Source organism: Archocentrus centrarchus, chromosome 24, assembly GCF_007364275.1.
Source record: "Archocentrus centrarchus isolate MPI-CPG fArcCen1 chromosome 24, fArcCen1, whole genome shotgun sequence".
NCBI classification, from domain to species: domain Eukaryota; kingdom Metazoa; phylum Chordata; class Actinopteri; order Cichliformes; family Cichlidae; genus Archocentrus; species Archocentrus centrarchus.
This window is the reverse complement of record NC_044369.1, coordinates 7,776,380-7,790,001: the sequence shown is the minus strand read 5'-3', so window position 1 is coordinate 7,790,001 and position 13,622 is coordinate 7,776,380. Positions and strand designations below refer to the sequence as shown.

Sequence of the window (13,622 nt, the reverse complement as noted above, 5' to 3'; positions counted from 1 at the left end):
TTAATTAGTAAAAATTTGGTAATTTTAAGGACAGTTTATATTGCTATTGAATAATTTCCCATCTAATAATAATAATAATAATATATTTTTTATTAGTCTGTGGGTGCTTCTTCTACTGTAGCTTCAAATTCTTCATCTCCTTTGCTCTCCTTCATGCCTGCCGCCCTCTTGCTGTCTATTTTACTTTCTATCCAGAGGATTATCTTCACAGTAGGGGTTAGGGGTGTTTAATAGAGCAGCAGAGTCATATTAATCACTGTTTGTAGTTTATGTGTCAGTATGTTGAGTTGACAAAAAGAGGTTTTAGGTCAAATCCACATAGATTAAATGATGTTGATGTGCTTTATAACAGGCTTAAGTGCACTGTATTCCTCCATCGCTGTTTATCTAAACTGTCTTTGAATATCGTCTGTTTAAATTAAGCAGTCTGTCTTTCTGTTGTCATAATTAAAAATAATCCACATGCTTATATCACTGTTCTTAATCAGAGTGCTTTTGGCCTGATGTGCTTGGTATCTTTAGGAATTTGTTGCAGTTATGTGGACACATTCACCAAAGCCTGTGTAAAAATGTTACTGGAGTGGACTCTAATGGACTCTTTTTATACTGAAATATTTGAGAACATGTTAAAGGATGCATATTTATCCGAGGCTTGAAAGTGGACCTGGTTGGTGCCGTGTCTGTTGACAGCTTCACTGTACCAGCTAAACAGAAACCATCAGAACGACCCAGATTTGCTGTGTGTTACCTGCAGAGCGTGAGTGTTTTGCTTAGATTTGTAATTTAGAGCAAGCTAAATTTGGATCTTTTTTTCTGTTGTTTGTAGCTGAAAATGTTGCCTAAAAACATGAAACAGGGCAGCATGAAAAACATCTCAACTATCAGACAACTTCTTTATCCTAGTTTGACAGAGAAAAGTCTCAAACTGCCCCTGAAACTGTTCACACTGATGAAAGTAACAAACTCACGTCCTGTGTGAACATGGATGAAAAGATGCAGCGATCCTGGCTTTCTTTTTCCCATTTCTTCATGTTTCCTCGGCTGTTTTCTGCCCTCTACCTTCTGTGATTTTTTTTTTTTTTAAAGAAGGGGACCAGCAGCAAATCTTAATTCAGGCCAACCAGACAGACAGCCTAAATCCCACAATCCCCAGCTGTGCATCTGCACCCCCCCCCCGTTCTCTCTCTCTCACACACACACACACACGCGCGCACGCACACATATTCTTACATGTAGTGACAATGATCAATGACACGCAGTCCTCATGCACGCATATGCCGAGACCTTCGATGCTGACACTGCAGATCGCTTGGACTGGTTTCTACGGTAATGAGAAACCTGATAGCTCACTGGCTGACGGAGCTTACGCTCACAAACAGGTGACCCCGCCCCCCGTCTGCAAGACGTGTCTGGAGCCCAAGGCAGTGGCTCCATGCTGTCACAGAAATGTTCACATGTAGTCACATTTTATTGAGGTTAAGCTGTAAAAATGGTGGTTTAACGTCCCTTTGGTTCTTAATGATGACGAAAAAGCAGCTGACAGTGGTTTCACACCCGATCTCTTCATTTCATGTTTTATGTACAATTACAGTCCTTCTCCCATCACGCCTCAGTACTGTAAGAGGATGCTGAATGGGTTTTTGTGCAGTGTTGGATGGAAAGAGGAGGACAGGAGGAGGAAGAGGGTGGGGACATGTGACAGACATGGCTGAGCAGTATCTGTTGTCATGGTTACACATAAGTACATTCACCAATGAGTCGAGTCACTGCACACAGCTCCCTTCACTTCCTCTAGTCGGTCATTGTTTCTTCATCTTCTCTTTTTCTCCATCTCTAACTTTCCTTGCTCTCCACCCACTCCTCTTCTTCATTGGTGATTTCATCTCTCATCTTCTTCACCGTCTTCTCCTCCAGTTTGCCACTCCTATGTGGAAGTGAAGAACAGGAGCCATGTTTGGAAAGAATATGGCTCCTGTTTGTTTTTGAGGTTTCAGATAAGTAGTTTTAGGATGTTTACACATACAGCTACAGTAATGTGAAGCTCCTTGCCAAAAAACAACACTCCAGTTCTTCTTCCTCCAAATACAATCCAGAATGACACCAACACCTGTCACACTCCAACCTGGAAAAACTTATTCATATATTTATTTTCTTTAGAACTGACTGCTGCAGCTCCCTCCTCTCTGGCATGAATCAGAGGTCACTCTCTCCCCTCCAAATAGTTCAAAACGCAGCAGCTTGGCTTATTACTCTCTTTAATAGATGCCATCATATTATTCCTGGTTTCTCTCCACTGCCTCCCTGTATGTTTTATAACTTATTTTAAGGTTTTCCTGATCACTTTTAAAAGCACATCCAGGTTGCCAGGGTTCAAAGCAGGAATGTTGACCCCATGCGAGCCAGTTTGCAGCCTTAGCTCTTCAGGTGGAACCTTTCTGGCAGCTTTGAGTCTTAAATATAAAGGTGGCCATGTTTTTTCAGGACCCCTCAACTTTAGATAAAGCTCCCAGAATCAGTGATTCCAGATCCATCCATCCATCCATCCTCATGCTCATGTCATCTTTTATTGTCTAATTGTCAGTTGTCTTATTTATTGTTTTTGCATCCTTTGTGTCTTGTTTTTTTAATGTCACCTCATTGTATCTACTATTGTTTGGCCCTATAATTTGGCTTTCTATTTTTCCGTACCTTCAGAGTATCCTTCTTTGCATTCTCTGTATATTTATACATCCCCTGAGTTTGTAAGTGTTAAATAAATAACGTTATTTAAATAAACCTTATCTCTCTTTAGTGTCAGCCTGAGATGTTTCTGTAGAGAGGCAGACCAGTGATAACAGTGCTAAATAAGGGCATTTAGACTGAGAACAATACTGAAAGGAAAATAAAACAGTAGCTACAATCACTGCTGTGTGTGAGTTTAAATGTTTTTTGAGTAACTCAATAAAGAGCAGACCATATGATGATGAGACAACAGCTGATAAGGAAGGACTATTGTCACCAGACAAACCGAGTCTGTGCTGGACATTGGAGTTATTGTCCTCTTTGTAATCAGTCTCTCTTTTCTCTTATTCTGCCTTTCATTACCCCCCACCCCTACCCCCATCCTCTCACCCCTGGTCATCCTGTTACCTCACCCAGGCAGCTCTGATGGGTGGTACCACCATGGTGATGGCTCTGGTTCTGCCTGAACAACACTGCTCTCTGCTGGACGCCTACGAGCAGTGCAGGGCTCTTGCTGATGCCAAGGCATGCTGCGACTACGCTCTGCATGTCGGGGTGACCTGGTGGGGACCAAAGGTAAAGGTTAAAAATGTATGACCAGTAAACAGGCTGGAAACGCTTTGGCAGCAGATATTGCTATTCATCGTTTTGCTCCTCTGGCTTTAATCATTGCTGAATGAATAATAACGCAGTCAGCCGTTTGTGGGTGAAATGTGTAATGACCTACTTTAAACCCTAAACAGGAACTGGGTTAACGCACATGCTCAGTGGGCACATTAGGCAGATTCTATGAGTCAAGGTACCTTATTCAGCCTTGGGCTTTAATGTCTGTCCTATATCATCTGCTGACTTTATGCATGTGCCACATTGCATATTGTAAAATGTTTAATGCCAGAGTGCAGTGCATTATAATAGCTGTGCAACAGCATGCTTTGATCGCCAGTTCTGGCAGTTATTTAATAAAAGTCAGAAAATATTTCTTCAGGAATGATGAAAATGATGGCAGAAAATGAAGTGCATAGGAGGAATGAACTGGCGACTGAAAGTCTACATCGGCGTAATGTGCAGTTACATTTCTAGTGGAGGTGCAAGTCAGGTTACAGCACAGGTTTTCAGAGGGGTTTACAAACAATGTACAATGTACAGCACAGATTAACCTAAAAGTATAAATTCTGCATAGCACTATACAGGGTGTCAAAGACAAGGAAACACAGAATGCAACACAGGGAAACACTGGGGAGAATACAATAAACATAAAGGAAGCAAAAAAAGTAATATCACAAAAATGCAAAATGTCACGAGAATAACAAATGAAAACAAAAGAATCTAAAACTCAAAAATATCACAGCACAAACACAGGGAACATGACAGCAGACCTCAGACATCGTCCGTTTACAAGAACACTAAACAGGGAAAAGGCAGCAAATCCTCTCTCTGAAAACACTGAGAATGTCGAGTGTTTCCTCATTAAAAAATAGATTAAATGTTTGCTTGATTACAAGAAGTGTTGCAGATTTATTTTTCTGTCAGTTGACTAATCATGTCATCTCATTGTGATATCTCTAGCCTTTAAATAACAAAAGTTTTTTCCATTAATTTTTTCCCGATTGTAGTGAGGGGTGAGTGCATATCTGATGAGAAACCCCACTGATAAAAATACTTTCGTACACACGCGCTGTTGTCAAACAACAATGAAAATATTAAAATACCTATAAAAAAATTGGGGAAGAATAATAATAAACAATAAACAAAATGGTGCAGGCTGTAAAAGGAATGGTGATGAATGATTATTGAAATACTACCATGAAGGATGTAGTTTTGCCCCATTCATCAATACTTCATGACTATGATGTGACCTTTACACCCCGTTCACTGCAGCACAATTCAGCATTTTAAACACTAAACTGTGTAGTTTCCTTTTACTGCTGTCTGAATGAATTAAATTGATTCTTCTCAGTGGGTTTGTTATAGTCACCAGTGTAAAGGCAGTGTGATCTCATTGTGGCTTGTTTCCAAGCTCATTTCATGCCCCACAAAACAAACACACACACACACGCACTAACACACAGTTTCTCTTTCATTCCATGCCAGTATTCCCACTGCCTGATGCACCAGCCGCCTTTTGCTGTGAGCATTTAATTGTAGTCCAGATACATGACTCCTGAACCCCTTGACCTTTGACCTGCCCTCAGGTGCGTGATGAGATGGAGACCCTGGTGAGGGAACATGGAGTGAACTCCTTCCAGATGTTCATGGCCTACAAGGACATGATGATGCTGCGGGATTCAGAGCTCTACCAGACTCTGCAGACCTGTAAGGACATCGGAGCCATCGCTCGCGTCCACGCCGAGAACGGAGAGCTGGTGGCTGAGGTGCTAACGCTGAAATAGCAGCATGCAAATGCCAGACTTCAGTACAGTACAAATGTGACCACTGTCCTTAGAAAGTTCCTTTTGTCATCAAAGTAAAATCACAAAGTCGAACTTGTGTTAAAATGAATGTATTTGTGTTGTTAGGGTGCCAAAGAGGCTCTGGATTTGGGCATCAGTGGGCCGGAAGGAATAGAGATCAGTCGACCAGAAGAGGTAAATATACAGTGGACAGAGGGGGCTGTGGTTCAGGAGATAGAGGTCGTATCCTAATCCAAAGATCGGTGGATCGATCCACTGCTGCAGTCTACAGTGGCCTTGGGTACTTGGGCTTACCCCTTATGCAGCCACAGGAGTGTGAGCATGTGTGTGATAGAATAATATATGAATATGTGGGTGTGGCTTGTAGTAAAAACTCCTTTGAGTCTTCAGTTAGTGTAGAAAAGTACTATTTCCAGCACCTGTTACACAGTTTTTTTTATGTTCCCTTAAACCTAATTTGAAGATTTCATGTGTAATACCTTTTTTTATTACAGTACTTTGAGACACTTTGAGTGTTTCATTTAGCGTTTAAAAACACTGACTGACATTTAGGTATGTTTCCTATAAGTGTAAAAAAATGTCGTCATTTTGTCTTGTTGTCTGCAGCTGGAGTCTGAGGCGACTCACAGAGCTGTCACCATCGCCAACAGGGTAAAAAGATTTTAATATCCTGTCTGTGGGCAGTTATTGATAAATGATTGAAGCACTGAATAAAATCATTTTTATTTGTGTGACTGCAGGCTCGCTGCCCAATCTACTTGGTGAATGTGTCCAGTATGTCTGCTGGAGACATGATTTCTGCTGCTAAGATGCAGGGTGAGCTTACTGCCCAACGGAAATCAACTAACAGTCACTGTGATAATGGAGAGGATGAGACACTGACCACTCTTCACGTTTTATAATTTCAGGTAAGGTGGTCCATGGAGAGACTACAGTTGCTCACGCAGTGCTGAATGGGATGCAGTATTACCACCAGGACTGGGCTCATTCCGCCGCCCACGTCATCGTCCCTCCTCTCCGCCTTGACCCAAACACACCCAGCTACCTCATGGGCCTGCTGGGCAAGTATGTGTGCTGTATCAGTATACTGTACTACTACTTGTAAAGTGATTGAAACAGCAGCTCAGTGATTAGTGAAGGTGCTGTGGATAAAAATGCTCCTATAAACTAAATGTGGATGTCCTGTTTCCAGTGACACTCTGAGCGTGGTGGCATCAGAGCACCGTCCATTCAGTACCAAGCAGAGAGCTTTGGGCAAAGAGGATTTCACCAAGATCCCTCATGGAGTACCCGGAGTCCAGGACAGGATGAGCGTCATCTGGGAGAGAGGAGTGGTACGTACACCCATCGACCGCACACATAAAAACCTGAAATACTGCACTCATGCGCTCAGCATCCACATGAAGCTCAAAGGTGAGATTGTCTTTAGTTACAGTGCCAAGATATTTCCACTGCTTCACAAACTCTACAGCCTGTGAGGTGGTCGTAAATCGCAGCTCATCTCTTTAGTTTTAGTTGTAGTTATTTGCAACAAAAATAAACTTTTTCTCCAGTGAATGAAGTCATACTGCACCATCTTGAACACCAGCTGGTGATGGTTGTCCCTGTTCTGCTCTAAAGCCTCTGTGACACCACCTTAGCAGCACATGAACCAATTCTTCACCTGCCACATGCTCTAGTTAATGTGGCCCTCCAGCTCTCAGCTGATCTCCAAAGCAGAACAAGGAGCACCATCATCAGCTGTAGTCCAAGACCAGGAGTTGGGGTTTGTTTAGTCAGAGAGGGGAAACTCTCTGGGGAAACTTCATGGTCCACCACAGTATCAAATTGGTCAGAGAGCCAGCTGGAATGTAAAAAACACGGGAATGCCCAGGGCTCACCGGTTAGCAGCAACTGAACTTTAGAAGGGATGAATCACGGATGGTGTTGTTCTCACAGATGGATAAAAAATGTAAATATAAATGCTAAAATCCTTCACCAAATATACCATAGACCAAGTCTTAGTTGGTTTTGACACATTTTTGTAAAATATATTTTAACCTGCTCAGACATTTTCTCAGTCTCCTTGCTTGTTACTGCTGATATAGCAGGCCTGTGTTACTCAGCATTAGCTCACAGACTGAATGACAGTGGTGGTGCATGTGGTCAGAATCATCTTCACTGCAGACGTAAAGCTGTTTGTTCACAGGTTATTGCCTGAACTACTTTAAAAATAAACAAAGTACTATAGACTGGAAATTATGGTGATTGATGCAGCTGATGGTCTTTACCCATTAAGTTACTGAGACATATTTACTGCCTAATGATAAAGTTTCCCTAAAACAAGTACTCACCATGGTAATAATATACTCTCTAACAGTAATAAAAGTTTTGTTTTGTTTTTTTATACCAAATGAAATTGACTGGGCTTTCTATATTTTTAAGGTTACAGGAAAAATGGATGAGAACCGTTTTGTGGCGGTGACGAGCTCCAACGCTGCAAAGATCTACAACCTGTACCCACGCAAAGGCCGCATCATCCCTGGGGCTGACGCTGATGTGGTGGTCTGGGATCCAGATGCAACAAGGTACAAGGCTGTAAATGTACATAAATATGTGGCATGAATCATCTTTATTACTGGACTCAGCAGAGTGCATACAGAAACACCTCCATCACTTTCTCTTTGTGTGTGTGTGTGTGTGTGTGTGTGTGTGTGTGTGTGTGTGTGTGTCTAGGACAATCTCTGTGAGCAGTCAGGTGCAGGGCGGAGACTTCAACCTGTACGAGGGGCTGCGCTGCCACGGCGTTCCTCTGGTCACCATCAGCCGGGGCCGTTTGGTGTGCGAGAACGGCGTGTTCATGTGTGCCGAGGGGTCCGGAAAGTTCTACCCACAGCGCACTTTCCCCGACTACCTCTACAAGAAGATGGTCCAGAGGGAAAAGGTGCATTCACGTTCATCGTTTTATAAAAACTGATTCCAAAGACACTCCTGCATGTTACGAGAGTTTTCCCTGATCATTAAAAAAAACCACAGCAGGACAGCGAGGCCCATGCTGAGCTCTGCTGTGTCAGCTGACAGCAAACCTCCCACAAACACTCCCATCACGAGGTTACTGACTTCACCGATCTGACAGTCCATATAAAGGATTTAATGCTTCTGCTGTCTTTGGATGCCAGCAGTGTTTTCCTGCTGCTGCTGCTGTCTGTAAAAGCTGCCTCCATGCCAGCCTCTCTGCTCTGCCATTTTTGGTTTTAGAGCTTTTTAGTCAGTCGGTAAGGCTGGCACGTTTGCATGTGTGCTAGCACACATGGTGAAGTCTACTGCATGTAGGACTGAGAACCAGAGTCGTTCTTCTCCCCTAGGGAGCAAGTGAAGTGTGATTTTACACTGGGGAACATTGCCCAGGTGATACCAGTTGCTGAGGACCTGATCACACCCATCTGCAGCACAAAATACAAAAACAACCTGTTAACCCAGCAGCCACAGTTCAAAGATTTTGTTACAACATCTTAGGAAGCCTGAGTACCCAGAGAGACAGCCCTCAGCCACCAAGTCAGCCCTCAGTGTATAAATAGTCCTGTCTTCCTTTCATCGTTTATTGACTAGTCTGTGTATAAAATGTAGAGCTTTTCATCAGCGATAAAAGCTTGCTTCGTTTTTTGTTGCATCATTTTGCTTCCTGCATTTGGGTTCTCTGCACATGCCCAGATGGGCCGGGCCAGGTCATGTTTGTAAATGGGAGCTGGTTCTCAAACATTTTACCTGGTAAAATAAAGGTTTTAAAAAAAATGTTCTCAGTGTTATTCACAGGAGTAGTGTCCCTTGAAGCCAGTAGTTAATAGTCCATCTCAAACTCTAAAAGCCTCAGATAGATAGATAGATAGATAGATAGATAGATAGATAGTAATCATGGATCATTCAGTTTTATTTATATAGCATCAACTCACAACAAGACCACTCTTCTTATTTGGTTTAAAATGGTGAAACATCCCAACCCAGCCCCCCCCATCTGTCTGTATCTGCTGTCAATAAAATTCATACCTTTCACTTCTTCCTGTTTCAGACTCAGGCTTACAAAGGAGTGGACAGGGATCCTTACTCGGGTGACGTGGCCAAGGTTGCAAACACCGTGAAGAAGGAGCTCGGTTTGGGCCCCATAGATGGAGAGACATCTGGCAAACCCTGTGGTCGAGTGCACGTGGGAGTCCGAGACCTCCACGAGTCCTCCTTCAGCCTCTCAGGTGGGCTGGAATAAAATCACCTGTGATTTTGGTGAGATTACACCAAAGTCCTGGATGAAATCTTAAAGTACTTTATGTGTTTATCTCTCAGGATCTCAGGTTGATGACCACATCCCGAAGAGGTCCTCGGCTCGGATCCTGGCCCCTCCCGGTGGCCGCTCCAGTGGTATCTGGTAGTCACTGGTGGGAGCTTCATCCATCTGAGCCGCTGTGTTTTGTAAATTTCTGAGCAACCAGGAAAACTGCACTGATTTTCAATCACAGGATAAAAGTAAAGAAGGGAAAATAAATTCAGGCACGTGTCTGTGATTGGTGACGATAACCTGATGATCAGAGATTCTCCAAAGTGACTCTTACAAATCTAATCTGTGTCTTAATTGGAGCGACTGATCTGATTAATTAATGTGAGAGTGAAGGGCTGTCTTTACATTTAAATTGTTTTGCCAAATTTGAGCTGATCATACTAACATTGATAAAATCTGCTCATTATCACCCTGCTTGTATCTTAAACTGTGAAAGGTCAAAACCAGTACAGTTTTTAATGGTTTGAACTGAAGTGATGTTGACCGAATTATTTAAAATAGTATCTATTACACCCCCCGTCACACACACATGCACACAGACAGACATACACTGTAGGCACCATAGCTTTAGACTCATGTGAAGATGTGTGTGGATACTGTTTGTGATTACACTGCCCACTGTGCTCGGCGTCCCGCTGCGTAGTGGGCTCCTCTAACAGTGTTTTTGTTTCTGATGGATGAACTGTGCCGTGTGGTGATGAAATCCAACTGCTTCAAACACCGTGTCCTCGTAAAGCTGCACTCTCTCTGAACATCCCTGTGTTCTCACTGCCTCTGACTCAGTCACGTGTCCCACAAACGTTCTCGCCTCACCTGCAGTTAAGGAAGAACTCAGCCTGTTAGCTTAGCCGGGATTATATCTTTGGTCCCAGTCTCAGTCTCAGTGCTGTCTGTAGACCTCAGACTGGATGAAGGGAACAAGAATATGTTATTTAACCTTCAAGTGACTGAGTGGAGTCATTTATATGTGACGTTGTGATATTTTTAATTAGAAAAATGATTCCTGCCGTAAATTTGTCACTCTACTACTTCTACAGTGTTTTATAATTTTCTACAGGGATTGGTGTGGTAAGGATAATGAAATATTTAAATATTACAGACTTTGATTTTATTGTATTTTCTACTTTTAATCACTAGATTGGATGTTTTCCCTGGCCAACAAATCTTGAGTAGGATGATTTAATGCTGCGGAAGCCTTGCGGCAGATACTTTATGCCCAAAAGAGATGTGATGCATATCGTGCTTCTCTAGTCTTACTAATCTTTAACCACACATTCATATACTTCCCCTCTGTGGCCAATTTAGAGGCACCAATTAATTTAACACACATATCTTTGGACTGAGGGAAGAAACTCACACAGACACAGGGAGATACAAATATATACAAGATACACAAAAAGGCTTCAGCTTGCCGGGGGATTCGAACCAGCAACCTTTTTACCCCACACCTTAAAAAGGGTGATGAGGTATTGATGTCACTACGCTACCAAGTTTCAACTTTGTGAATGCACTAACTCAACAACAATGTGACCTAGGATGTTTAATTTCACAGCATAGATGCAGCTACTAAAAATCTCAGATGACTTAGTTCTTACATAATAATGCCAATCACAGAAAGTGGCAGGTTTATATTTATTGTGATTTTAGCATTTTCTATTTGTGGTTCTTACTTAGCCATTTGCAAGTCACTAAGACTCATGTGCACCCAATTAAGATCTACTGAGACCTGTTCATGTGCTGTGGAACTTGTACTTCCAGGAGATTCGTGCCACCTACAGATTCTGCTGCCAGGAGGCTGACGGGCAGCACAGGCAGCCAACAGTATTTATCTTTATCTTTTTCCTGTGAGGTGAAGGAGCTCACAGGTAACAGAATCAGTACAGGTATGATAAACACAAATAGAATATAACCAAGTCATAAATGACTCCACTCATGTGCTTCAGTTGCTGAAATATCTCGGTCGATTGAGGGTTAAAGATCACAGTGTGATGTTTTCTACTAATACAGAACATGACAATAACAGATCACTTCTGAGAGCAAATGTGTGAATAAAGCTTGAAAAGGCTTATTTATTCCAAGAAGTGTCCCTAAAATCTACGGCTGCAGAAATCAAAGGAACGTAAAGCGGGATGTAATGAGAGCAGTGAGTCTCCACAGAGCAGGAAGACTGAGCTGCACAGGCTGAAGATAAACCACTGACCCTCTCATTCCTGCCGAGCAGTATTATATTTATACATGATCACGTCTTCTTGTCCGTGTACTCTATATATTTAGGATGTTTGTTTTTCTGTTTCTATTCAAATGTGCCAATGTGAATCACCTGTGCCACTCCGACACCCATGCATGAAGAGCACCACATGAGCAGGTGAAGAGGAGTGAAGCTTCCTCTGATCGCCGCAGGTTCACACAAACTGGTGCTGTTTTTCTACGATTACCTACGACGACGGCATTATTTTACTGTTGGATGGTTTTGTTGTCCTGAAAGCGCTGTGACGGCTCAGTGGCTGTGTGTCTTTGTAGATTCTCGTTGTGTTGGGAAGTGAACGTGTTGAATCTGTAAGTGGCTGCTTGTTTCTTACCACAAGAAAAACAGCAAAAGAATAAAGTGAGAAAAAGGAAAAATCTGTCCTGTGATTGTTTTTTTTAAATGTGCAGTTGCATACTTATAGTACAGTAACATAAATGTACACATACTACTTGTAAGTATTGATTATTGTGGATTACAAATTACAAGAAATTAGCAGATACTGTACAGAATGGGAGTCTCTTTGTTTCCATTAGAGGTGGGATAATCAAGTTTTAACAAAAACTAGAACTATCTAAAATAGAGGTGTCAAACACGTAGTCCGGGGACCAAATCAGGTCTGCCAGAGGCTCCAGTCTGGCCCACCTTTGCAAAATGTGAAAATTACAAAGTCCCTGCTGTTCCTGTTGTGGGGAGCTCCAGTATTACTACACAAGAGTGAAAATATATATACATTTAAAGTATTTAATCAGAGCTTTTGCACATGAGAGTGCATCTTTGTGCTTTTGTAGATCCACTGTGACCTAAAAAGTTTAACGGACATGCAATGATGGGTTACATTTTGTAATATATGCTGTGTGTAAAGTGGGATTTGGCAGGACGGAAACATGGAGAAATTAGTCCATCAGTAACAAAGTAATTTCTGTTATGAACTCCAGTAAATGTTCTTTATGTTCAGGCCGTTATTAGCCGGCCTGTTCTTAGTTTTTTTACTCTTTGTGGAGTTAAGCCTCAGTCACACAGACCTAGATACTGATCAGCCAGTCACTAAGGAAAACTGTGTATTCCCTGATGCCAACTACATTACAGACTAAACTTTTAATTTCAGCCATTCGAGGGTTGCTGTAGGTCACAGGGATTTTGGGTTGTCAGTATGGGACCACCATACTGGTCTCTAGGTGTGGCCTCCTCGCAATCTCTGCAAACGTCTCCAGTGAGCCGCAGATTCAAACCCAGCCCTCTGAGAGGCTCAAACAAATAAGTAAATAAGTGTGCATGCAGCACACACACACAAAAATCATGGAGATATACAGAAACGGGATCCAGTAAAACTAGTTTATGTTCCTGTTGTGTGGCTGTCTGATCACAGTCACAACCAAATTAAAGGACAATTAAATGTGAGATTAAGCAAAAAGACATTTTTGTTTTGTTGAAAAAAAAATGCTAAATTTCACTTTTCAATTCTAGCCTTGATGGCTGAATACTGCTTAGTTTTCTGTTAGAGGTCTAATGAAGAGCAAAGGGCTCAGTGGGGAAATTCATTTCATGGTTAGAATTAGGCTGAATTCAATCAGGTTTATTCCTGAATACATCCATGACTGTCGGCTGATTGGTGGGTGTTTTCTGGAGACACCTGTACCAGGTAGAACTACGAAACAAGTTTTATTATTCTGCTGTTTGTTTGTCAGTACGGTTGTCTCTGTTGTATTCTGCCATGGTAACAGCACTGACATCATCAGCTTGCAGTCAGGAGTTGAGTCAGATACAACACAGAGACACCCGAGAGAGGACGTCCAATCTCCTTCATGCTATTTTAAGGAAAAATTTGTTGAACTGGTGAGTGGGAAATTACATGTTTTATTTCCTCATAGAAGTACTGATTCTTGATGCTGAGGAAGTCTTCTCGGCAACAACAGGATCATAATAACTGAGTATGAGA

General features: G+C 42.1%; 1 protein-coding gene across 2 annotated transcripts in view; it reads left to right on the top strand.

The window, feature by feature from the left end:
- LOC115774044 (dihydropyrimidinase-related protein 5-like) overlaps nucleotides 1-12,060 on the top strand; it is a 35,314-nt gene extending 23,254 nt beyond the window's left edge. For both annotated transcript variants that reach the window (XM_030721076.1, XM_030721075.1), the window contains 11 exons: nucleotides 3,139-3,297; nucleotides 4,914-5,093; nucleotides 5,238-5,306; nucleotides 5,739-5,783; nucleotides 5,873-5,948; nucleotides 6,041-6,197; nucleotides 6,325-6,466; nucleotides 7,557-7,699; nucleotides 7,848-8,055; nucleotides 9,178-9,355; nucleotides 9,447-12,060. In XM_030721076.1, coding sequence (XP_030576936.1) covers nucleotides 3,139-3,297; nucleotides 4,914-5,093; nucleotides 5,238-5,306; nucleotides 5,739-5,783; nucleotides 5,873-5,948; nucleotides 6,041-6,197; nucleotides 6,325-6,466; nucleotides 7,557-7,699; nucleotides 7,848-8,055; nucleotides 9,178-9,355; nucleotides 9,447-9,532 — 1,443 coding nt within the window. In that variant the 3' untranslated portion in view covers nucleotides 9,533-12,060. The remainder of the gene's footprint in view (nucleotides 1-3,138; nucleotides 3,298-4,913; nucleotides 5,094-5,237; nucleotides 5,307-5,738; nucleotides 5,784-5,872; nucleotides 5,949-6,040; nucleotides 6,198-6,324; nucleotides 6,467-7,556; nucleotides 7,700-7,847; nucleotides 8,056-9,177; nucleotides 9,356-9,446) is intronic.
- Nucleotides 12,061-13,622: the final 1,562 nt, after the last annotated feature.